At 40.8% G+C, this 25,520-nt stretch overlaps 1 protein-coding gene across 3 annotated transcripts in view; it reads left to right on the top strand.

The window, feature by feature from the left end:
- The first annotated feature begins 6,243 nt into the window (after positions 1 to 6,243).
- Positions 6,244 to 25,520, top strand: part of ASIC1 (acid sensing ion channel subunit 1) — a 165,888-nt gene continuing 146,611 nt past the window's right edge. Inside the window, exons 1-2 of one of the 3 annotated variants that reach the window (XM_075199123.1) lie at positions 6,244 to 6,283; positions 12,211 to 12,576. In XM_075199123.1, the coding sequence (XP_075055224.1) occupies positions 12,218 to 12,576 (359 nt within the window). In that variant the 5' untranslated portion in view covers positions 6,244 to 6,283; positions 12,211 to 12,217. Of the gene's footprint in view, positions 6,284 to 6,763; positions 6,872 to 6,895; positions 7,408 to 12,210; positions 12,577 to 25,520 lie in introns of those variants that run through there. The other 2 variants (XM_075199122.1, XM_075199121.1) reach the window with 2 other exon arrangements.

Below are 25,520 nucleotides of genomic sequence, written 5' to 3'. Positions count from 1 at the left end.
TATAGTATATTAATAGATGGTATAACAGCAACAGTATAAGATATGTACAACTCAGCAAGCTGAGTACACGGCAGTTCACAAAATACAATGAAATCCCAAAAGAAGTTCAGTTGGTAACCAATAACAACGGCATGAAGATTGAACGCACATTACTTGAATAACGGAACTGGCTACTAGCTTGGCAATATATTCTTGATAACAGTCCAGCAACTAATAATTAGCAGAGTAACAATAATAGTCGTGCCAAACATAGAACCACAGATGACAAGGTAACTTGATTGAAGTTCGTAAAGAATACAGGCAGCCAAGCAGAAAGGTAGTTGAGCCAATCAATATGAGTGCAGATGTAATAGGCAACTCTCGAGCCAGTTCAGTGTGCAGATGTAGAAGTCCAGTACACCGGTAACAGCCGTAGGAGATTCAGTAAGCAGTGTGGAACTACAAGTACCAGGTATCGTGGTTTGTAGATGTAGAAGTCCAGCACACAGGTAACAGCAGCAGCAGATTTAACCAAGACCAAGGTAGACTGAGTAACACAAAGATCAGGCAATGAGCCCATAACATTGGGAAGTTCATATAGTGCTCCAGGACCAATGAGGTTTAGGGAGTCCTCCAGATCACAGTAGCTAGGAACACCTGTGAAAGTAATGTCTCTGAAAGAGAAGCAAGCAGAATCATGGTTCTTAAAGGGAAAGTCACAGAGCCGGGACCTGACTATAGGACCGGCGTGTGACATTAAATACTGCCTTCTTTTCATGTAGCACACAAATACTTGATAGCTTTATTTTTACACTGAAATTTAAAGTTGATCTAGGACAGGGGTGGGCAAACCTGTCCTCAAGGGCCATATCCAGTTCATGTTTTTAGGATTTCTTTAATCATGTACAGCTGAGTTAATCTATTTGGCTGGGTCAGTAATTATCCCACCTGTTTCTACAGACAGAAATCCTAAAAACATGAACTGGATATGGCCCTTGAGGACAGGTTTGCCCACCCCTGATCTAGGACATGCTCTACCCCAACTATAAATCTGTCCCCAATGCAACATGGTTTTGCCCAGATGCAAAGTTACTCATTGTTATGGTTTGCTCTCCTTAATGACTCAGGCCCTAAATACAGCTATTAAGTATTTGTGTGCTAGATGAAAAAACAGCCAGTATTAAAATAATAAACTAATTTGCACCCCTTGCATTGTAACATGGTTTGTCCCGGAGAACATTTATTTCTTTTTTTTGCCTTACTTTCCATAATGACTCAGGCCCTTACTGTTTAGTGGCAAGAAACCAGAATTAAAATCACAAATTATTTTCACCTTATTAGACAAGGAATGGAGACAGCCTTTCTTTTTTCATACTTGTAAAGACCGTTCATCATAGATGAATTACTTTTTTGCAATTTTCCTCTGGCTTCCTGGTTGTGAATGTTTTGCTACAGGTATTTTTTAGCTTCACTGACCAAAAAAGCTCAGCTTCTATTGTTTCGAGCATGTGAGGTCAGCATGGGACTGAGGGAAAGGCACCAGTGGGCGAAAGCAAATACTTCAGGATTATGCTATCCATGCACTAATTAAAATTGCAAAGCAAAACAGGTGAGCAAAACCAGACCAGTTGATGGCTAATTTCATCAACTGGCATAGGCAGTCAGTTTTATCAAAGAGCAAGATATCATAATTGGGTTGCAGTGTATAAACCACTCATCAGACCTGCCAATGAACATTTACCAGTTCAGTGGTGCAAAGAGCACAGGCAATGGAATACCAAGCACTGGAGGAAGGGGATATGGTCAGGTGAATCATCCTTCACCATGTTTTTCAAAAAAAAGGATTCATACAAGTGTGGTGCCATTCTAAAGAAGTCTATAGCCCTGTCAGGATTCCTTGTATGGACACCATGGAAAGAAATCTAAATGAAACAAGGTGGTTTATTTATGCATGGAACATACAGGTATGTAGCAAGGAAAGGCAGATAACACAAGTACTAGATAGTCAGAGTACGCAGGATTGGCTGAGAAGCTGAAGAATCTGGCTTTCCAGGCAGATGAGGTGATCTGTAGGTACAGAGAGTCCGAATGTCCAGGTTAAGCTGGGATGCTTATGAGCGGGATACCATACAGTTGTGATAGTCTGCAGTCACAGGTAGCATGGAGGCCCAGGTAAGCTTGGGAGCTTGGAGCTGGATAGCAGGTAGTAGCAATAGTCTGCAAGAACAAGTAGCACAGAGGTCCTGGTAAGCTCAGAAGCTTGGAGCTGAATACCAGACATGAGAGTTGATCAGGAAGTCAGTCAGGATCAGAACACAGTAGTTTCTCAAAGAGACAAGCAAAGACACTTGATGAACTGGTTCAGATTGCAGGAAAAGGCAGTCTCTTAAAGGCCAGCCACAGGTGATTGGGATCCACATTCAGTGATGAGGAGTTAATCCCCTTGTAGACAGGATCTGCAGAAGACAATGCAGCATCTATGGAGAAGATGCTGCAGTGTAGTCGGAAGCAGTTCGGGACAAGTCCTGTGTGCTTGTTTCCAACAGTGAATGGTTCTGGTGGCTCTGTAATGTTGTAGGGTGTATTTTCCTGGCATGGTCTCTATACAGTCTTTCCCTTAGAAGGCAAGGTACTGAGTGTTCATCTTCATCCCAAGTTGCATAATTTCTCTCCTAATGGGAGAGTTTTCTTCTAGGGTGGCAATGTCCCCATCCACAGAGGCTATGTGGTTGCCCAATGGTTTTGGGCACTGTCGTGAACATAGGGAACTTACCGTTATTTATAAGGGATGAATCATAACTGCAGTGTAAATATGTTATATAAAATGATTCCATTGATAAGTTCAGCTACAAAAGTGTAAAATGTGAAGACAGAAAGTCTGATGCAAATGTATTTGATGGCTTTGCACATTCCATTGTGAGAAGATAGGAGTGTCACCTGTGGCAGCTTCAAAGAGTTCTTGATGTGAGATATATCCTGACACAATGTTTTTGGACTCCTGAATAGACTTTGTCGGGCCGGTCAAAGCTGGACATCCTTGTAGCCCAAGGCAGCATTTTGAAGGCCTATACAGGTATATAGAAATATGAGCTTCAAAGGAAAATGTCTTCATACTTCATATTTTGGGGAATCCGGGTGTACTCCATACACCCGGATTCACATCAGAAATCACACCAGGGTTGTGATTGACAGGTAAGGGTGGTATGCAGGAGCAGTTAGAATCACATGTCACATTGTCAAAATTTCATCATGTTTGGTATCAAAAGATGGACAGAGACATAGGGGATTTATTAATGATATAATTGGATCGATGTGACGCTCTACAGAAGAGTTAGATCACATAGTAGAATTGGTTAGTAAATCAGGCAACATGCAAATGCTGATTGAAAAAAGTGTCACAGGCCACAACCCCCTGGGGTTAGAAAGAGGTGTGGAAGTGTCTTTAAAAGGCTGAGACCAGGTATAGCGAGGGGTCAGACTTTTGTGGGAAATCAATTCACATTAATATGCTGTCAATCTTCCTAGCCAATTTCCCATGGCACAGATTATGCAATTCAAGTAAGTGCTATTCTGACTGTAACCCCTTTTTATTTTAAACTGTTTTGCTTGTGTGTTATCTCAATCTATTAATTGTTTATTAATTATTTTTTTTATATCTATATGCCCTGTACTTTTGTATATTAAATCTATAATTTAATATGTTGCATCCTTGATACTCTAACGAATCCATTAGCCTGTTAAGAAGAAAAATAGCTCGGTCAAGTTAACCCTTTGAATGCCAGTGTGTGATTTGTTGATACATTTGATTAACAAGCTGTGTGTGCTTACATTTACATTTGTGTAACAGCCTGTAGGTGTGAAGAGTTAACGCTTTGCTTGCTGGTTTGGGTCTTGCTAGTCTGTGGATAGCTAGAATCATTGTGTGCCAGTGTGGGACAGTATATTGGAGTCCTATTGCCCGTGTTCAATAGGTGGTGGCAAACCTGAAGTGTGTGAGGTGTGAGTGCTGTTTGGGGGCGATTCAGTAGGTCTATAACCTGTGTGATAGGTAAAGAGAGACTGCGGGCTGGAATCGTGTGACCTCATACAGAAAACACCCCCAGAGTCACGGCAGCTGGGAGCGTGTTCGTGACAGGCATGATGAGCATGACACTGATGTTACCCATATGTCATAGCCTTCTCAGTCACCAGATCTGAACCCTATTTATGGGATATTCTGAAACAGCATTATCTATCACCATCAATCACACGTCAGAACTGTGACTTTCTTGTGTAAGAATGGAGCTGCATACCTTCTACACAATTCCAGACGATGGTAGACTCCATGCCATGGTGAACATGCACATAGGCCAAACTGGTCACACATGTTGACCCAATGCCTATTCAGTGACTTTGCATTGGTGTTTCCATTTGACAGGAGAAATGTTGTGAATGTTCTCCTATGGAGTATGAATGGTAGGAGTTGTATCTCTGGCTGCTTTACCTGTTCCTCTTGATTGGAGCTGGGATTTACAAGCATCCCTTTGGTAGCTCAGAAGTTCTGTTTCAATCCTGTTTTAATAGCTATTGAGAAAACATCTCCAGGAGACAGAAAATGATCCAAGACCGGGCATAAATGTTTCTGCAGAGTGGCTGCTTTCTCTCAGGCAGGACAAGCATCACAAGAAGAGGCTGGTAGAACACATTACAAACAAGAGACACCGGCCTGTGGCAACCTGCAGTGGTACAGAACATTGAGGAAAGCTGGTGGTTAGGATCATAGGATCAGTGAACATAACATGCATACCACTGAATTGTGAGACCAGTGTTCTAGTGCTGAAACCCGTCCAAGAGACTGAGTCAGAGTTGAGCTAGGGTTATTTCAGAGACTGAGTCAATACTAAGCCTACTATTATTTAGCTGCTTAAATAGATCTAATAAATCTATTATCAGTGTTAAAAGACATAGGGGCATATTTAACAATTGACGGTATTGCACTATCGTGCACTTACCGTGTAATTAGGTAATGGAAGTCTCAAATTGATATTTATGAAAGCTCCATCGGACTGTTCAATCTCGAAAACCATTAATTTTCTCTGCACTTCGTTTTTTCTAGCAGTCACCATACAACAGTATGGTGACTGCTCGGGGCCGGCATTTAACAAGTTCCGAAAAAATTAATTTTTCGGAAACTTGTAATGTAAATGTAATGCTGAAGCTGGCGTACTTCATCGGAACTGTTACAGAATCCCTTCTTCCTCGGTATGTCCAGCTCTGCTACGGAGAGAAGAGCTGGACAGCGCATGTGCAGGGAGTGGTCTTGTGATCCCTCCCTGTCATCTGATCTCATTTCAGACTACAGATGCAGAAACACTAGTCTCGTGTCTGTGCACAGCCTGGAGGTCTCTAGACTGCACATGCGCAGTTGCATCTACAAATGAAAAAAAAAAGAGGAGGAGGAGATCGGAATACAGCGCTTCCGAAGAGGCGGGGTAAGTATGATTATTTTTTTTCACAGAAACAGCAGATTTTTGGGACTGCTGTTTCTGTGCTCCGGTTTTGATAAATTTGAGAAATTAATCAATACTTATCCGTCCGATAAGGGTTGAAAACCATTTCTCTATTTCAACGATAAATGATAAATGTGCCCTTAAGTATTATTGAGTATCTCATTATCATCTTATACCAGGATATACCCAAATCAAAAACTGAGTTACTGAGTTCTCAGGAAGAACTAGTGAGCTGTGGGACCCAGTGCAGTGAAGCTAGGAGGAGGGAACCGGGGCCCACAGCTCGCTAGTTACCTGTGCAGTGGGCAACATTTTCTCTATGGGACCCGGTGCACCTCACCTGCTGCACCAATGGTAGTTCCACCACTGAATGAGTTCTATGACTAACTGAGGGACACAACTTTAACAAAGTGCTCCACCTATAGAATGGCTGCACCATTAATCATGTATTGCATTGTTAGATGCTGGCAACATAATCCCAGAGTGTGAATGAGATTTGTAGCCTAATCCCTCTTAATCAAATAGATTGCATTTATAGAATTATCATTTGCCACCAATGTCATTGTGTTTGCCAAGTGCACTGAATAGTGTGACTATTTTATTTGTAAAATCTATCTTATCCTAAGCCATAAACACTTGTTATTCCCTGGTAATAAACATGTCACACTGACCCCCCCTTCCGCATTTCTATGTATTCACTATTTGTGTCTGGGCGAGTAGGGCTGGGGTTCTCCCGGGTTGACCCCTGGTGGGTGAAGACGTCATCTACTGCTGCTGTATGCCCGGACAAGGCAGAAGAAACTGCATCACCACAGGTGAGTGACCATTCAGTTACTATGTCCTACCCATGGAGGAAACCTGTCCACAAGTTACAGACTGATGATACACAGGTTAATAGCAGTATTAATGTAACACGTGATGCTATGCATCATAGTTACCAAATGCCCCTAATTTCCATAGCAGGGTTTAAGGATCTGTCCATGGAACTTTTTGTCCCTGTTTTTGAATTCTGACCAACTGCTCAGTGCAGCACTTATTATTCTGCATAATGAATGCAGTTCTCATTATCTGTTCTTGTTATCTGGGTTTTAAAAAGTTAATATTCATTGACGAGGAGCATTTATAATGCAGAAAAAACACATTATAATGTTTAGTAAGCTTGTCGTGATTTCAGTGCACAGACGTCGACAAAGTACTGTACATACACCTGTCATCAGGGAATGATCTTAAAACGTTGGCAACTATGTACACTTATCTTTTTATTCTAGTATGAAATATAGAAGCAATGCTGCATGGGGGTATGACAGACAGAAGGGGCTCTGTGCGAGTTGTGTCTCTGGATGACTGAAGCCGGTCTGAGGCATGGATGACGGAGCTGGTGCTGTGCAGGTCTCTCTATAAGGGTACGGGCGCTGATGCTGAAGGATCAGGCTCATTTTGCAAGTCTGAAAAGGGTTAATATCTCCTGTATTGGTCCTAGCTGATTCCTGAAGCTGTAGCTATAGGGGAGCAGCTGGTTTTGGGGGAAGGGAGCTGGTCACATAGACATGCACACACCGTACTGAGGAGATAGACGCATACACACACAGAGGGGACAGACATATATACACACACACAGCAATAGTGATAGACAGAGGGGCTGCCTTTCTCCTGCACACACACACACACACACACACACACACACTCTGATACACACACACATACACTGTGTTACTGAGAGGCAGTGCGTGCCTGACAGTTCTTCTCTGTGCTGAGCAAAGGGGACATCACCGCCTGCCTTTGTGCCTTGGACCCCTGTATGTGTCTGCAGCGGTGTGTTGTGTGTGACTCTGCGGTAAGGTGTGGGGGTCCTGTGTTGTCTCTGCGGTGCGGGGGGAGTACTGCTATATGCGATCTGTCTCCTCAGTGCACAGTGTGATCAGACTGGCCCTGCCTGCAGGTGAGTGCTGTGCTCTCAGCAATAACGTCTAGCAACACAGTGCATGTATGTTCAGCATTGATTGCCCCCCACCCCAGGGCAAAGTGGTCTTTTTATCTATCTGCATAAATCATAATGTCTATCCTTGCATGTAACGGCATGTATACGTGCCTAACACATACCATACTGAATGTATGTGAGCAAAACATCTGCATATGTGTATGTGAGAGAACCATTGGTAACATGCATTCATCATCATCTCCCTCTAATTGATGCACACACTTTTGGCTGTATTTGTATAAGTGCAGGTGGCTGCATACACACACAGACACACGTATTTTATACATATACATATATATAACGTTAATAATAATTGTAAAGCTTATAGACTGCATAGATACAGTACTTTTAATAACTACATAGAAACAGTGATGAGTGTGCATTTGTGAATGTTGTTCCATTCATTTGGGCTCTATATATGTGAACATCTCTGACTGTGGGGTGGCAGTGTGTATGAAAAATATTCTAAAGGTGCTATTTGTAAAGTGTAATGTGTTCATTGCTAACTATATATGGGACTGTTTTCTCCTGAGTAGGGGAGGCAGGGTATTTTCTGGGATACTCCTATACGTGTCTCATTTATGTAATACTGGCGTTTGGATGTAGAATTGTGAATGTGGGTAGGTGCGTCTTAAAGGCAATTAAATGGCCAAATAGAGGCAGCAATTGTATAAAGGAAAAAGTGTCCCATCCACATCATTGCTATCTTCTTCCTTGTCATACAGTTGTATCTGTAATGCACAAGCTGAGGTCTGCTGGACCAGTCACTTTTGGGGACTAAGGGTATACTTCTTTATGAAAATTGTCTGCATATTCTTGGTGTATAAACTCATTTCACTATATATATATATATATATATATATATATATATATATATATATATATATATATATATGTTTTAATGCAGCTTCACTATTTTTCTTTTCTTTTTTTTTTTTTTTATTGTTTGTGTCTTTATAAGCTTCTTATCTTGTAAATGTCTTCAACCTTCTTTGTACAATTGTGTGGTTATGTTTGTCTGAGTCATATTTTGCTACTCTACTATAACACTTAATTTACTAAATGTTCTTCACTTACTTTGTGTACTTTACTGTTGCAAGACTCTATGTATGTAAATATATACCTATATAGTGCACTATATAGGTATTTATTTATATACATTTGTGTGCAGTGGTGTATTCATATGAGGGCAGGATTTTGTGGGACTGGGTATTGAACTATGTTCTGAATGTTATTTTTCTTGATATTGAATTCAGTTTGTCAGTCAATTTAACATATTGCCCTTGACAGAACTGGGAATATTTTTAAGAGAAACCTAAAATGAATAAAATGTTTTTGTTATATGTAGCTATCTAGCACTTTCATAAGGAAAATATATATATTTTGTCAGTTAACTGTACAGTTGCAGATTCTTTCCGCCAGAGCCAGTTCTTATCACTGAATCACCTGTAGTTTAATCGTCTGCTATTCATTGTGCCAAGTCTTTCCTCACTCATGTAGGAGTCTTTAGCCACGTACATGTAATATTGTGTGGGCAATTTGCATGCTAGGGGTTAGCTCCTACTGGCATGTAGATACAGACAGTGGCTACTCTTAAAGGATATGGAATAAAATAAAATAAACTTGGATAATCTTTAAAAAAAATGACTTACAGAAACAATAGAGTGTCATACAAGTGTATATCCTTATAACAGTAAGTGGCCTTTATAGACAGTCAGATGTTGCACAATTGATTAATATATGGACCAAATAAAAGTGGAACTTCAGCAAATATTGATATGCTTTAATGTGGGTCTGTTCAGTGCCATAATTCTGTGGATATCTGTCCCTGCATCCCACACAAATCAATAAATAAACTGCTTTGCTAGCAGAAATCGGTGTCCTTACAGCAGACTTGTATTTCTCTGTCTATATATCAGTTTTTTTAGTCATTGTAAGAAAATTCTATTTGCTTTTTATTTACACATGTAGAATTGTGTTTTTTTTAGGCTGAAGCCGGTTTAAATACATTAGCATTTAATCTCAAAACATGTGGTATTAACAGGGAAACTTTATGGCATATTTTATATTTGAAGTTTAATTATTGCTCCATAAATCCCATCAGACCTTGAAATAAGGTGACAATGTGTTCCTACTATACTAGATTACTAGAGATTTTACTTTGGTCCATGCACTCGTTCAAAGTGTTTGTAACTAAGATTAGTTTAGGTGTATTATGTGGTTTGTGTATAGCAGATATGTGAGTATTGATTTCATTAGGCCCTTATCAGCCTAACATATGATATGCCATTAGACACATGTGACTTTTCTGAAAGAAAAGAAAATGTGTCCTTCTGTTGAATTAGGGAGAATAAACATATTGCTGTAACAGCTTATCCTGCAATCCTGTTTGCTATTACTGAATATGGAAACTGATCAAAGTCTGAAAAATTATATCATACCTATAGTAAAAAATTCTAATATATAAGCATGCATCCATTACGTCTAAAAGGACAGTTTATTCATGCAAGTTAGAGTGTGGCAAAATAAAAGTACTAAAACTGTTCTGTCCCCTGTGATAGATGCACATATTTTTCTACAGTTGCGCCTGTTGCCACATATTGGTGTACTAATCAAGGTAACAAAATTGTACAGATTGTGGGACAAGCAAATTATTGTTCAATGTGAATGGTGCGCTTCATAGACAGAATGGAACTTACTTATGAAACATGGGATCACCGCATTAATGCTCTTGTTTTATTGCTAAAACATGATCCCACAATTTAATTCAAACTATTCTAATGAGCTTTAAAGCGTTTGTTCCTGATGTAGCAGTAGTCGGAAAAGTTGTTTTAGCATTAACTATAACTGTCCACAATTATCAGATTTTCACAGCACCTTGGTGATTTAGGGAATCAGAATTTTGTCACTACTTTCAATGAGATGCTCAGTGTAGTTTACTTGAAACATAATTCAGTGTTAAAGGAGCGGTATTTAAGCAGAAAACGTGTTTGACTTAAATGTGACAGTAGGCTGTTCTTTGGGATGAATTTGTTACATTTGTAGATAGGCACATTTCACTCTCCAATCAAATATCCACAAAATGTTTGGCAGAGTCTTCATAAAAAGACCATGCAACTATGGAAATAACCCCCACTGAGTACACATATTCACAGAAATATGACAGCAACAAGTGAGCAACTCAATGATTTCTGATTAAGTAAATGGCATGCAAGGAAAAATAAGAATGGGCAGATTACCCTCATCACAACATAGGGGTTTGAAAAAGTAGAGATGTTGCCTATAGCAACCAATCAGATTCTAGTTATCATTTATTTAGTACATTCTACAAAATGACAGCTAAAATCTGATTGGTTGCTATAGGCAGCATCTCCACTTTTTCAAACCCGGCAGTTTAGTAAATGTACCCCATAGTATATTATTTTTTTCTGGTTTCACATAAAAAAATATCAAATGATCTTGGACTGCCCAATATGCATTGTTATTTTTGTTGTTGTCTTTATTTATTATAAACTAAACATTTATTTTAGCTATGTACAATTGGTAGAAGTTGTAGATGGGTCTAGACAGATACAAACTAACTTAATACGTATAAACAGGCATATCTGGAAGAGCGTATACAATTACCATCTCTTGTGAGGATATGGTTGTGGACCATCTTGTCTTGCATACTATTAGCTATTGTCACTTTCCTATAAAAAGGGATTTGTTTGTCACAGAGGTTATTATATCTGTATTGGTGTGTTTGTTCTTATGCCTTCTCTTATCATTATAATAACCATCTCCTCTTAATCTGGAAAAAGAATGTTTTCAATCGCAGAACAGAATAGAGAAGTCTGAACAGCGTGGAGCCTAAAGCAAGGCTGAGAGAGCCTATGGGGAACGTTGCCATTGTCCCTAACGTCAAGGAATAGTCCAGTGTTTTACAGTCCTGTCCCTGGAAATGTCCCTAATTTCTCAAGATATTCTTGTTGACTGGGCCGATTTGTTTATATTAATTATTAAAGAGAAGCATTTGAAATGCATAAGAATTTCATAAAAACAGAATGGTCTATTTATAACCCCAGTGCAGTAACCATCAATATGTATTGTTGCGATACGTAATGAAGTACCGCTGCAATTTACAAAGCCAGGACTACCGTTGGAGTACAAGCGCAGACCGATCCCCTTTACAACGAAGCAGGAGAGGCTTCAGCTGAATCCCGTTGAAATAGACAACTGGCGTCTGAGATGGGGGGTTTTTTGCAGCTTAATAAATTGACATACCGCTGCCCCTATAGTGGTCTATGTGGATGGGAACAGCGGTAACATCTGCTAATTAGGTTAAGGCCGGAGAAATCTTTGACTTTTCCAACATTAACCCTTTGCTAATTAACAAAAGGCTGTTAAAGAGTCTTTCCCAGGCATTTACACCTGTATATTTTTGCTCTTCACCACTAGTTAAATAGACCCCAAAGTGCCACACATATCATGCTGGAAATTGTAGTATACAAGTGTTCATCTAGGCTAAATTGCTCATGTTTTGACTATTTGAACCTGAACAGTAACAACGTGTACTTGTTGGCTCTCCGGTTGATGTAAAGCTACATGTTAAAGTGTATCTTGGGCTTGGCAGCCGCAGGGCACACAAGCTGGATGATACATGTCGCCAGATCTTAAAGATAAGGAGGGAAAAGTATTCTTATAGGCAAAATGGGAAAATATAAGCCAGAAAGATAGAACTATTTCTATGTGTCCTTCTAAACAACAATTCCTGTCTTTCAGTACCCGCATGGATGCGAAGGAAGCAGAGGAGCTGGGCAGCCCCCAGCCAGTCACACTTCAGGCCTTTGCAAGTGGCTCCACACTGCATGGCATCGCTCACATCTTCTCCTATGAGCGCTTCTCATGCCGGCGGATGATCTGGATACTGTGTTTCCTGGGATCCATGTCGCTTCTGCTGTTTGTGTGCACCGAGAGGATCGTCTATTACTTTGATTACCCACACGTCACCAAACTGGATGAGATTGCAGCTGCTAGGATGACCTTTCCAGCTGTGACCTTCTGTAACCTCAATGAGTTCCGCTTCAGCCGAGTGACAAAGAATGACCTTTACCATGCGGGGGAGCTACTGAGCCTGCTCAACAACCGGTGAGAGTCTATCCTCGAGTCATTATCAGCTTACTTTACAGTCAGGAGTCATTTTCTCATATGCCAGTGCAAACGCACACACACCTTCTATCCTACATAATAGAGAATGTTGTCTACATACATTTCAAATATCACTATTGTATCGGAATTATTCAGGGAAGACGAGATGCTTGTGTCTCTCATGGCCTTCACTTGATTTGTTAGCTTTTTTAGAATTATTTTAAAATTATTGTTAATTTGTGTGACTCTTCCTGTTGAGTAAAGTACAGGGATTCCCGACTCTCGGGTGTTTTGTTCAGAAGGTTCTGTATTGCTTCATAATAACATGCAGGTATAGTAACATGTTTCATGATACCATGACCACTAGGGGCATTGTTGCATTGGGGGTGAATGGATAGTATTTAACTTTATCTCAGCAGAGAAATTAGGTTGTTTTTGCTACATAACCGTACATGTTACTATGAACATTATTTTCTTTGAGTGGAAAATCTGAAAAAAATGAGGCATCAGAACATTTATTATTTCAGTTACTTATATAGTTCAAGGAAATAAGAGTAGTCAGCTTGTTTGTGTGAGATCTAATCATGTTCTATCAGATTTACACACTCATTTTTTTCACTGTATTCACCATTTTATCTTGAGTTTGTTGAAAGTCAATGCCACAAAAATGCCAGTACCACTGACAGACGTTGCCTGTCTGCCATGTTCTGTGATGTGCCAAATGAACAGACCCGGTTAGGATTCGTGCCTATTTGTTTACCTATCTGACACGGAGGGACCGCTCCCCACCCCCTTTTCAGTTAACCCTACATTTCATCTTGTTTTTTTATAGCAGTATCCGACACCTATTGGCCAATGAAGAATATAGCTATTTACTGACAGTTTTCACTAAATATTATTAGGAAGATTCTGACCCTTACCGGCACCTGCAGGATACTTTCCCCATTATGTATGTCTGCAACAGTAAATTAATTGAAAGGAATGCAATTAATGGAGAAAAAAAAGCAACAAGCCTGCAACGTAACAAATGAATAGCTCATAATAATAACTGCTTTAATGTGCTCATGAAGTCAAGGCACAAAATCAATATATCTCCTGGGGGACAATATTATAACACAAAGAAAAACACCTGGAGATAAATAGAGAAATTCAGTCTTAGAACGAGAGAGACAAATATCCACTGATGACAAAATGTAAGAGCTGAAAGGAACCGAGCGTGATTAAAAGATGTGCCACACTTACAATATCCTATCAGAAAAACACATACAGATATACCGTGTTTATGTTGCATTCCGTGGAGAGTAAAGCATATTGGCATAGCTTGTTGTATACTGTTAGCTTGTCTTCACAGCATCCATAAATATGAAAGGGAGCCTCAATACTGTCTGTTTCATAAACAGCAATACTGACAGTGTCTTTTAGTGGCCACAATAATGAAAGGAAGGGTACTCACCATTTACCCACAGGGCAAGTAAAGCCAACATTTGACAAAAAAATAATTAAAAGCTGTGTTACTGAGCTGAATAATACACACCAAACAACGTACTGTTACATATGTTGTCCATACTCTGCTGCGCTCCTCTGCAGCTGGTGTCCAGGAGGGCCTCATTCACAGAGCGTAAAATAGCCGCAACTCAGCACAAAATTCTGTTCGGTTGTGTTATGCGCCTCCATGTGCACAGGCACACCTATATTTCTACCAAAGCGCATGGACTTAAGGTGCAAGATGGCAACATTTGCAGAGGAGCAGAAGATTGCATCAGCTGATGGGAGTCGCTTTGATGATTAGATATAATCTATGCAGATGGTGATTATTGAAACCAAATAAAGTGGTGGAGTGAGCACATTCATTTTCTAGTTTGCGAAGGCATCTCACGAGGGTGGAGTGTAGATGTGTAACTTGGGTGGACAATCTAGGTGCATCAAAACCAAACCAAGGAATTTTGGCACGTGCAACCAATACCCTTCACAAATTCATATTTCCAGACTTGCTTTGCAGAAGTGCTCTGTGTGGAGTGTTTGACTCATATACAGGAGCAGGGTCGGTGATGTCACAGTAGCTCAAATGACTGCAGTCTGAGCCTTTTAACCTGTATCAGATCTCATTAGGACACTGTCCTAATGTTTTGGGAGCAGCGTCTGCTGTCTGTAATACCGTGGAGAGATAATAATTTCTAAGAGAACTGCAGAGGGATGTCAGAATAATATTGAACAATGTACAGAAATATTTGGACAGTGACACAATTATCATAATTTTTGCTCTGTACGCCACCTCAATGTAGTTGAAATGAAGCAATGGATATGCAATTTAAGTGCATCAGACTTGGATAATGATATGTCTACTCCTGGAGAGTGTTCTTCACTTGGCTGGGTGTGGTGAAGGGGTTTTTCTTTACCATAGAAAGTAACATAAGATCATCCACCACTGTTGTCTTCTGTGGACGCCCAGGCCTTTTTGTGTTGCTGAGCTCACCAGTGCGTTCTTTTTTTCTCAGAATGTACCAAACTGTTGATTTGGCATCTCCTAAGTTTTTGCAGCCTAAGGTTTCCCTGTTTCACTTGCATTGAGAGCTCCTTTGACTGCATCTTGATGGTTCACAGAAACAGCTTCCAAATGCAAATGCCACTCTAGGTATCAATTCCAGACCCTTTTGCCTGCTTAATTTATACAGAAATAATGATGGAATAGCCCACAGTTGTCCATGAAACAGCTTTTGAGTCATTTGCAAATTACTTTGGTCCCTTGAAAAAGAGGGGGCTACAAATTAAACAGCTGTAAATCCTAAACCCTTATTCCATTTTGGATGTGAATACCCTGAAATTAAAGCTGAAAGTCTGCACTTCAGGTCTATATTCATTATATAATTGTAACTGGAATATGTGTTGGTAAACAGCTAAAATAACATAAATTGTGTCAGTGTCCAAATATATATGATAGACAATGAAAAGGAAAAAAACATGCTTCCCTCTATATGTTAAATGTGAACGTGCTGCCGTGACGTTAATGTGTGTATAGAGGGGAGTCCCCTAACCTCCAAGGAACAGACGAACAAATATGAATTCCCAGGCGCAACAAAGGAAGTGTAGGGGGCAAATCTAATCTATATAAATAAGGTATGGTATTTCTTAGTGAGGTTGAGCATATGGATATGTAATAGTATAGTACCTTAGATAGTCAATAAATTTACAATATTTATTAAAGTAAGTAACGTGGTTCTCATAAAAAAAAAACATAGTAGGTCCGGACCAGGATAAGTACAATCAATAAGGTACAGAGTTCAAAAAGGCAATACATGCATAATAATATATTTGCAATAGTATTCCCTCAATGATAAGTTAAGTAATGATGTAGCAGATATAGGAAATAAACGTTCCAATCAATTTCCTATCAATGTTAGAATATACTAGTTCCAAAAACAGAATGATGCAATAATCAATAGTGGACGTCCATAAACCATTTCTAATAAGCAGTCTCTCCCAGAACGGAATTTGGAAAAGAGTCACTTTTATTTCCAAAGTTAGAGATAAGTCTATGGAGAGTGGGTCTATGCAGGCCACTGTAATGGGTAATGAAAAGTAGCGGTCCTACCAGATAGAAATGCGGAACAAGGTAAAGATGAAAACCCTGAATACCCAAATATTTTCTAATGATTCTTTACATTCTTTTTGAGTCTTTACTAAACCTGATAATAAAAGGGAGGCTGGTGGAGTTTTTTGAGTAATCTTCCATCTACCAAAAATACATAAGTCCACAGAAAATTCACCAGGGAGCCCGATAGTTTCGGCAATCGGCTCACTTACCACAAACCTCTCTTGTTACATTGATTATTATCTACAGCCCATCGTTTTACAGCAAAAAAGCTATTTGAGGGATACTAGCCATGTACTCGAGATTCTTAAGAAGGTGGAATGGAAGTCCGATTATATCCTAATGACAAGTGATGTCACGTCCCTCTCTACCATAATAGACCACCATGCGAGATGTAATCACATGAGGGTCATCCTTGAGAGTGTAGTTCAGTCTCCCACAGGTACAGATCAATTTCATACTTGACAGCATCACCTTCGTCTTAGAGCACGACTACTTCTAGTCCAGTGAAAAGCACTATAGACAGGTTTGCGGGACAGCCATGGGCGCGAAATTCGTGCCCTATTACGTGAACGTGTTTATGGCACACTGGGAGGAGTCATACATTTGAAACAACAATCCACATCTATAGATGGTGTCGTTTTATAGACAACGTGCTGTGCATTTGGACAGGGGAGTTAGAAGAACTGACCCAGTTTATTGATTACATTAATACCAATAATTTAAACATCTAATTTACCACCAGCATAAGTAGCCAAAAAATTTCATTTTTGGATCTTGAGAGCTATGTCAATGGTGGTGAGCTTGCCACCAAAACCCATTTAAAGCAGGTTGACTGCAATTCGTATATACCAGCTTCCAAGAGCCACCACAGAAACTGGCTTAGTAGTATCCCAAAGGGACAATTTACAAGATTACATTGTAATTGTTTGGATATAAAATAATGTGAGGAACAGGCTGTCATACTTAAGAAGAGGTTTAGGGAGAAAAACTATAATGTGAAATTTATAGACAAGGGCTATACAGAACTTAGAGAAACTGGAAGGGATGAGCTCCTTATCTGAGAAAGCAAAAGGGGCATCGGTTCAGACTCCATTTTATTACCAGGTTTAGTAAAGACTCAAAAAGAATGGAAAGAATCATTAGAAAACATTTGGGTATTTTGTTCGGGGTAAGGAACTGAACAAGATCCTCCCATTCGCACCAAAATTTATTTACAAAAGAGCAGACAACTTAAGAGCTAGACTTGTGAAGAGTACCATACCCCCACAAAGGGCAGAAAATAACAGTACCCGGTTGAATGAAAACACCAAGGGTTTCTACTATGCAAAAGATGTGTTGGCTGCAGAACCAGTCAATGTAGAAACACCAAACCTGTGAAAGAATTTCGATCTAATGCTACCGGAAAAGTATATGGTATAAAGATCAGAATTTCATGCAACACCACAGGGGTAATCTATTTATTGGAATGCCCCTGTGGGTTGCAGTATGTAGGAAGAACAATCAGAAAATTGTCCACAAGAATTGCAGAACACCAGAGAATTATTAAGAACAAGATGGAAACCAATACTGTCCCTGGACATTTCCTTAAGCATCATGAACACCCTCTAAGCTGAAATTCATGGGGATTTGTAAGGTCATCAGATCTTGGCAGGGTGGTGGGAGATTTCATCATGAAAATATCCCATGAAGAAACCAGATGGATTTACAACCTTAAAACCTGGTACCAAGCGATTTAAACATAGATTATGAGTTTAACACTCTCTTGCAAGTCCATCTGCAAACTTTTTTCTACATATGCATTTGCGATCTGGGAATTTGTTTAATTTGTTCTATTTTGTGGCCAAGGGAAGAAACATATTTTTTATTTATATATATATATATATATATATATATATATATATATATATATTTTGTGATGCTAAATAGCTGCCTCCGTTTATCCGGGCCTCCTATTTTCTGTGCCGCACAAAGATATCCTATTTTGTAATAATGCATGTCATCCATCAATCATGCCCTCAGACCCAATCACGTATTACCATCACCTATAATGGTGATGGTAATAGGTGATGAATTACCTAAGTGATGTATGAAGAGCAGAGGCCATTCATTTCAAACTCATCTTACATACTAACAATCCCTGAGGAAGTCCTATGGGCGAAACGTGTTTGTCTTAAACTACAATACATATTCCAAAAGACTCCTAATTTAACTCGTTCCACTACTGTGAATCCATCAGACGCATATGCGCATGCGCAGGAAGGAACGAGAGCACCCGAGAACTGTTGCAAACCCCGGCATCATCGCCGTTGCATGTGTGAAGACTCTTATCTATCCGTCATTAGGTGTAGAAAGGAGCAGCATAGGGGACCGGCATTCCGGGGATTTCACCTACAGGGTTTTTATGTTTACTCTGCTCTGCATTTGTATCTGGTAGGACCGCACATTTTCATTACCCACTACAGTTGCCTGCACAGATCCACGGGTGATTTACTCCCCATAGACTTTTCTGTAATTTTTGAAATAAAAGTGACTCTTTTCCACACTCTGTTCTGGGAGAGACTGCTGATTAGAGACGGTTTATGGACGTCCATTATTGATTATTGCATTGTTCTGTTTTTGGAATTAATATATTCTAACATTGATAGGAGATTCATTTGAACTTTTATTTCCTATATCTGCTACATCAATACTTAACTTATCATTGAAGGAATACTATTGGAAAATATCATTATGTATGTATTGCCTTTTTGAACTCTGTACCTTATTGATTGAATTGATCCCGGTCCGGACCACTATGTTTGTTTTATGAGAACTACTTTACTTGCTTTAATAAATATTGTAAATTTATTGACTATCTAAGGTACTATACTATTACATATCCATATACTCAACTTCACTAAGAAATACCATACCTTATTTATATTCACTATATAGACAAAAGTATTTGTCCACACCTGTTAATTATTGAGTTGAGGTGTTTCAATCAGACCCGTTGCCAGAGGTGTCTAAAAATCAAGCACCTAGCCATGCAGTCTCCAGTTGCAAACATTTGTCATACAAAATGGGTCATTCTGAAGATCTCAATGACTTCAAGCGTGGTACTGTGATAGGATGCCACCTTTGCAATAAGACGGTTTGTACAATTTCACCCTGCTGGATATTCCACGCTCAACTGTAAGTGATATTATTAGAAAGTGGAAGCCTCTAGGAACAACAGTAACTCAGCCACAAAGCGGAAGACCACATAAAATATCAGAGCGAGGTCAACTACTGCTAAGGAGCATGGTATGTAAAAGTAGCCAATGATTTGCTGATTCCATAGCTGAAGACTTCCGAACTTCTACCGACATTAATTCAAGCACAAAAACTGTGCGACTGGAGCTTAATGGAATGGGTTTCCATGGTCAAGCAGCTGCATGCAAGCCTCACATCACCAAGACCGATGCCAAGCGTTGGATGGAGTGGTGTAAAGCACACCGACACTGGACTGTGGAGCAGTGGAAACGTGTTCTGTGCAGTGATGAATCACGCTTCTCTGTTTGAGATGGGCGAGTCTGGGTTTGGCAGATGCTGGGAGAACGTTACCTGTCTGATTGCATTATGCCAACTGGGAAGTTTGGTGGAGGAGGGATAATAATATAGGGCTGATTTTCAGGGTTTGGGATAGGCCCCTTATCTCCAGTGAAGGGCAATCTTAATGCTTCAACATTCTAAGTCATTTTGGACAATGCTATGCTTCCAACTTTGTGGCAACAGTTTGGGGAAGGCCCTTTTCTATTCCAACATGACTGTGTCCCAGGGCACAAAGCAAGGACTACAAAGACATGGTTGAGTTTGGTGTGGAAGAACTTGACTGGCGCACAGAGCTATGACCTCCACCTCATCGATCAACTTGGTGGTGAATTGGAACGGAGATTGCGAGCCAGGCCTTCTTGTCTAACAACAGTGCCTGACTTCATAAATGCTCTACAGAATGAATGGGCACAAATTCCCAAAGACATACTCCAACATCTTGTGGAAAGCCTTCCAAGAAGAGTTGAAGCTGTTATCACTGCAAAAGGGGTACCAACTCCATATTAAAATATATATATTTGAGTACAATGTCATTACAGTCCCTGTTGGTATAATGGTCAAGTGTCCAAATACTTTTGTCCATATAGTGTATATTAGATTTGTCATCTACACTTCATTTGTTCCGCCTGGGAATCCATATTTGTTTCCAGATATATATGAACCTTACTGTACTGTGCCCTTATAGCTCATATATGAAAAAACTTATTATTGGGACCAAAAACCCCTCGTACTCCCCCCTTTCTTTTCACTTCTTTTTACTACCTAAGAGATGAAAGCGTAGTGGGTTCAGTGATATCTGGAAAAGACTAGTGCTGAATACTGGAATCTAAGAGCCCATCCCTTTATGTGCTAAACACTCCCTATTTCTACCAGTGGTCGTTTATTGCCTGAGACCATATCTCTACGTGATCTGACACAGCTGTCCGAAATGAAATCTTCAAAAGTGAAACGCTCTCCCCCCCAAGCTGATCGGCAGGAGGCACCGGGCTCCTCCCCTGCTGAAGTTGAGCTTGACCGTCAGATTCAAGCAGTAATGAATAGCCTCCTGGAAGGGGTGAAGACGACTTTCTATCAGGAGCTGACAAAAGTGGTCAATGAGTTCAAAACAGAGTTGAATACGTTGGGGAACAGGACGGATGCCCTGGAATCAAAAACCGGAGATATCTGCTGATCCAACTCTGTTATTGATAAGGAACTCTCCTGTCTCCGAAAGATAGACAAGAAGATTCTGAAAATTGATCCCGCCGTAATAATATCCACATCAGAAATGTCTCTGAAGATGTCGGCGCTGTGGATCTTCAAGCTTTCCTTAAGGCCCTCTTCCTTCACCTTCTTCCAGATATCTCTCAGACTGATTGTCTTATGTACCGGGCTCATCGTGCCTTGAGAGCTAAACCTTCTAATGGACAACCTCCTTGGGACATCATTGTCCCTTTGCATTATTTCCGAACCAGTGACCGCATTCATAAAGCTACCAGGGACCAACCCGTGGTCTCATTTCGGGACATGGATATTCAACTATTTCAGGACCTTGCTCCTTCTACGATACAAAAACAGAGGGACCTTCAGTCAGTTACTAGGATTCCGGGACCCCCTTCAACCCAAGTGGTCCCGGTCTTCTAGATGACGTCTTCGGGATGCAGATCCTCCCAGATATGTCTATTTTAGTGCAAAGTTTTTCTCTTTATGACCTCCCCTTTCAGGTGGACTATCAACGCCAGCTGGAACTCATTACCCTCCCTGCCGATCTTAGGTTTCTTTAGTTTCCTAAAAGTTTCAAGTATATTGCTCAGTATGGCAAAAATGTTCATTTATTTGTCAGATTTGTTTAGTCTCCAACTCTTTAAAACTCTTAACCTTCTCATAACCAATGGAACTATTTGATGTTTTGTGGTTTTGTTTGCACTATGCTGTTCTTTGAACCGTTGGCCTGGAGAGCTAATGTCTCTTCCCCTCTCCTCTCCCCCTTCTCTCTCCCTTTCCCCCCTCTCCCCCTATCCCTCCTGTCCCCCCTTGTGTTAAGTTCTTATACGTTTATTAACTAAAATATTTGCTTTTCATAACACACTGCTTCACCACTGAGTACAATTGTTGTCCACTTTCTTATTATTGTGTATTGGTCCAGCTAATGCTCCGTGGTCTAAACTATCTTAGTCTTCCCTCCCTGCCTCTTCTCCTAATGGGCTACGATACCCTGCCTCTCCCCCCCCCCCTATCTTATCCTGGTCCTCTCCTCTTTCCTTCCCTCCTCCCTCTAAGTTGTTTTAAGTGGTTAATGTACATATTATATTTTCTCTGCACACTATTACACAGTTAGAATTGATTTTTTTATGTAACAATTTTTTTCTTTGGGTCTCCTCAGGTTTTAGCGGCCCCTAACGCTGTGCAAGACCAAGGACCACCCCCCACGCACCCTTAGACATTGTTAACTTTACTGTGTTTTGGTTTTTGATAATGTCTTTGAATCCTTACGGGATTCCTTTCATTCAGGGTTTTCGCCCAATCGGGCTGCTTCTCTCTTTCTTTCCCCCTTCCTTCCTTTGTGACTACGATCCACCTTTTTACTTGTTCCTTAAGCTTCTGTCTCACCCACAAACTAACTGGTTATGTCCTCCTTGTAAATGTCTAGTGTTATCATTGGAGATTGGCTCCCCGCTGCTGCCATAGCTTTGAAGGTATTTTTTCGTCAATGTGACGGCCTCAACTTCCCTTGTAAGTGTACGATTCTTTTGGGTGCCTGTAGGAGAGAAAAAGCAGATATTGTATTTCTCCAAGAAACTCATCTCACTGGAGTCCATACACAACTTCAGTGTAAGCAGATTTCCCAGACCTTCTTTGCCTCGGCGGATTGCAAGAAACAGGGCGTTGCTATTTTGATCCATAGTAAAGTCCCCTTTCTTCATTCCAAGGCCTATGCAGATCCGGAAGGCCGCTTTCTGTTAGTGAACGGCACTCTCCGCTCTGCCCGTCACTCTGATTTCAGTCTATGCTGCGAATCAGAGACAAAAGCCTTTCTTTACCAAAAATTTTAAAGCATATTGAACGGTTGGCGCAGGGCCATGTTATCATCGGTGATGATTTTAATGTTACCCTCGATCCGGTCCTTGACAGGTCTCCTCCTTCCTCCTCCCGGCAGGGTACCTCTTCTTCCCCAGATTTCACCTGCTTCTCCACACTACTTTTACACCATCGTCTATATGACTCATAGAGGCTCTGTAATGCGGACGCTAAGGATTATACCCACTTTTCTGTCCCTCATCAACTATACACACGCATAGTTATGCTGCACGTTTCACATTCACTCACTCATCATGTGATACAGGCAGATATAACCCCCCCTCCTGGACTGACCACTCGGGCGTATCTCTCATTCTAGATCTCCTTAAACCACCTACCCAGCGTTGTAGATGGCGTTTAGACGATTCTCTACTACTTAATAGATCTACATGCCTAGAAATTAAGACCTCCATCACCAACTACTTTTTAGATAATTCAACCCCTGAAGTAACTCCATGAATTGTTTAGGAGGCCCATAAAGCCACCATATGGGGTCAATTGATTAGTCAGTCAGCGGCTGTCAGAAAAAAAGCGGCCAAGGAAATATCCTCTTTGGAACTTAGACTAACTTCACTCCTCACGCAGCACCAAACTCACCATGACCCGGCCCTGCTTCCCAAGATTGCCTCATTGAAGGGTCAACTAAATACCCTTCTTTTCCAAAGAGCGGCTACCACTATGCAGAAACTCCAACAGCGTCACTATGATAAAGCAGATAAAGCTGACTTTGTCTTAGCTAGAAATTTTTGAAAAAATTAGCCCTGCATCATCGATAAAATACATCAGTATCCCTCAGGCGATATAACGTATGACCCAGCAGCGATTGTTAGTGAATTTAAGGGAGGGAGGGTTTACTCTTACCTTTATAACTTTGATACACCCCCCCTCGTCGAGATCCCCTGACCCCCACCTTGACTACTATATCTCATCTACACCCCTCCCAAAAGTTAACCCGACACAGCAATCTACGCTAAATGCAGACATTACTTTGTCAGAGGTCATAGCGGCGGTTAAATCACTGAAATACTCCTTCGGGTCCGGATGGCCTCACCCCCTAGTACTATAAAAAGTTTGCTGAGGTTCTCGGTTCTCACCTGACAAAATTCTTTAATGAAGTGCTTGATGGGGCTTCCTTTGACTCCGCCACCACTAGGGCCAACATAATCGTTATTCCCAAACAGGGAAAAGACCACTCTCTTTGTGCCAGTTATAGGCCGATTTCGCTACTTAATGTAGACCTGAAAATATTTGCAAAGATTTTGGCTTCTAGGTTGAACCCGTTCCTCCTTGCCCTCATCCATTCTGACCAGGTGGGCTTCATTCCAGGGCGTCAAGCCCCTGATAATACTCAAATGATTATCGACTTAATTCATACAATACACAACAATAATCTTTTTTCCCTCCTCATGGCGCTCTGGTCTGGTTGTTTATGGAGGGGGTGCTTCGAGCAATGCGGTTCACAAACCGATTTCTGACAGGTATATGAGCCCTCTATCTTTCACCGTCGGCCACTGCTTCTGCTAATGGTTTGAACTCGGCACCTTTCCCGATTATAAATGCCACTCGCCAAGGCTGCCCCCTCTCCCCACTTATATTTGCTCTTGTTATTGAGCCATTGGCTGCTAGGATCTGAGATAACCGTTGGATATTGAGTATACTGGTGAGCCCCTCTACTCATAAGATTGCGCTTTATGCGGATGATGTTTTGCTCTCCATTACTCACCCCAATGCTTCGGTGCCTCCTCTCTTGGTTGAGTTAGACCTATATGGCCATTTTTCGGGCTATAAGGTCAAACCAGAAAAGACAGAGGTCTTGGACTTTAACGTTCCTGACACAGACAAGATTCTTTCCCTTTCAATGGGGTCTCCACAAGAATGTTTTTATTACGAAGAATTATCGATAGCTTTTCCAAGCTAATTTTCCCCGCCTCCTTGACCAAATAAAATCAGACCTTATAGCCTGGTCTCTAGATCAGTTGGATTGGCCACATTTATGCTGTCAAGTTTAATATCCTTCCCAGATTGCTTTTATTCTTCCAGACTCTTCCTATTCGTATCCCACCCTATATCTTTAAATTCCTCCAATTCCAAGTTACCAGATTTATCTGGTCGGGTAGACGGCCCCAAGTTCGACTTAAGGTTCTTCAGAGATCACCGCGGGGAGGGGGCTTGGAGATTCCTGACTTCCGAAGATACTACCTCTCCGCCCATCTTGCTCAATGTGGTTTATGGTCTGGTCAGATAGAAGCTAGAGTTTGGTCTAAAATAGAGGCCTAAGGTCTGGGGCTGCTCTCATTATGTTCTCTCCTATGGCTCCCAAGATCTCATCGCCCCAAACGCTTTTTACTCCATCCAGTTATATCACATTCTTTATCAATTTGGGACTCATCATCTCAAATATTTGGCCTGTCGCCTCATCCCTCCCCGGTTATACCGTTATTTTATTCCCCGGATTTTCTCCCAGGAATTCATCCTAGCTCAATTCAGCCATGGCACTCGCAGGGAATCAGTTATCTCAATCATCTAACCACTTCTGCAACTTTTCCTCAATTCTCAAATATTCAGTCACATTTCCACATTCCCTCAAAACACTTACCAGTTTCTGCAACTACGTCATTTTCATAGTGTTGTCAAAGACTGCCTTTCATCCTGCCCCCTCTCTACCTTTGAATACCTCAGCTTACGCCAATCCTCAAAAAAATATCTAATCTCCACGCTCTAT

The sequence above is a fragment of the Mixophyes fleayi genome, chromosome 2, assembly GCF_038048845.1.
Source record: "Mixophyes fleayi isolate aMixFle1 chromosome 2, aMixFle1.hap1, whole genome shotgun sequence".
In the NCBI taxonomy this organism is placed as follows: Eukaryota; Metazoa; Chordata; class Amphibia; order Anura; family Limnodynastidae; genus Mixophyes; species Mixophyes fleayi.
This window is presented reverse-complemented; position numbering and strand designations above follow the sequence as displayed.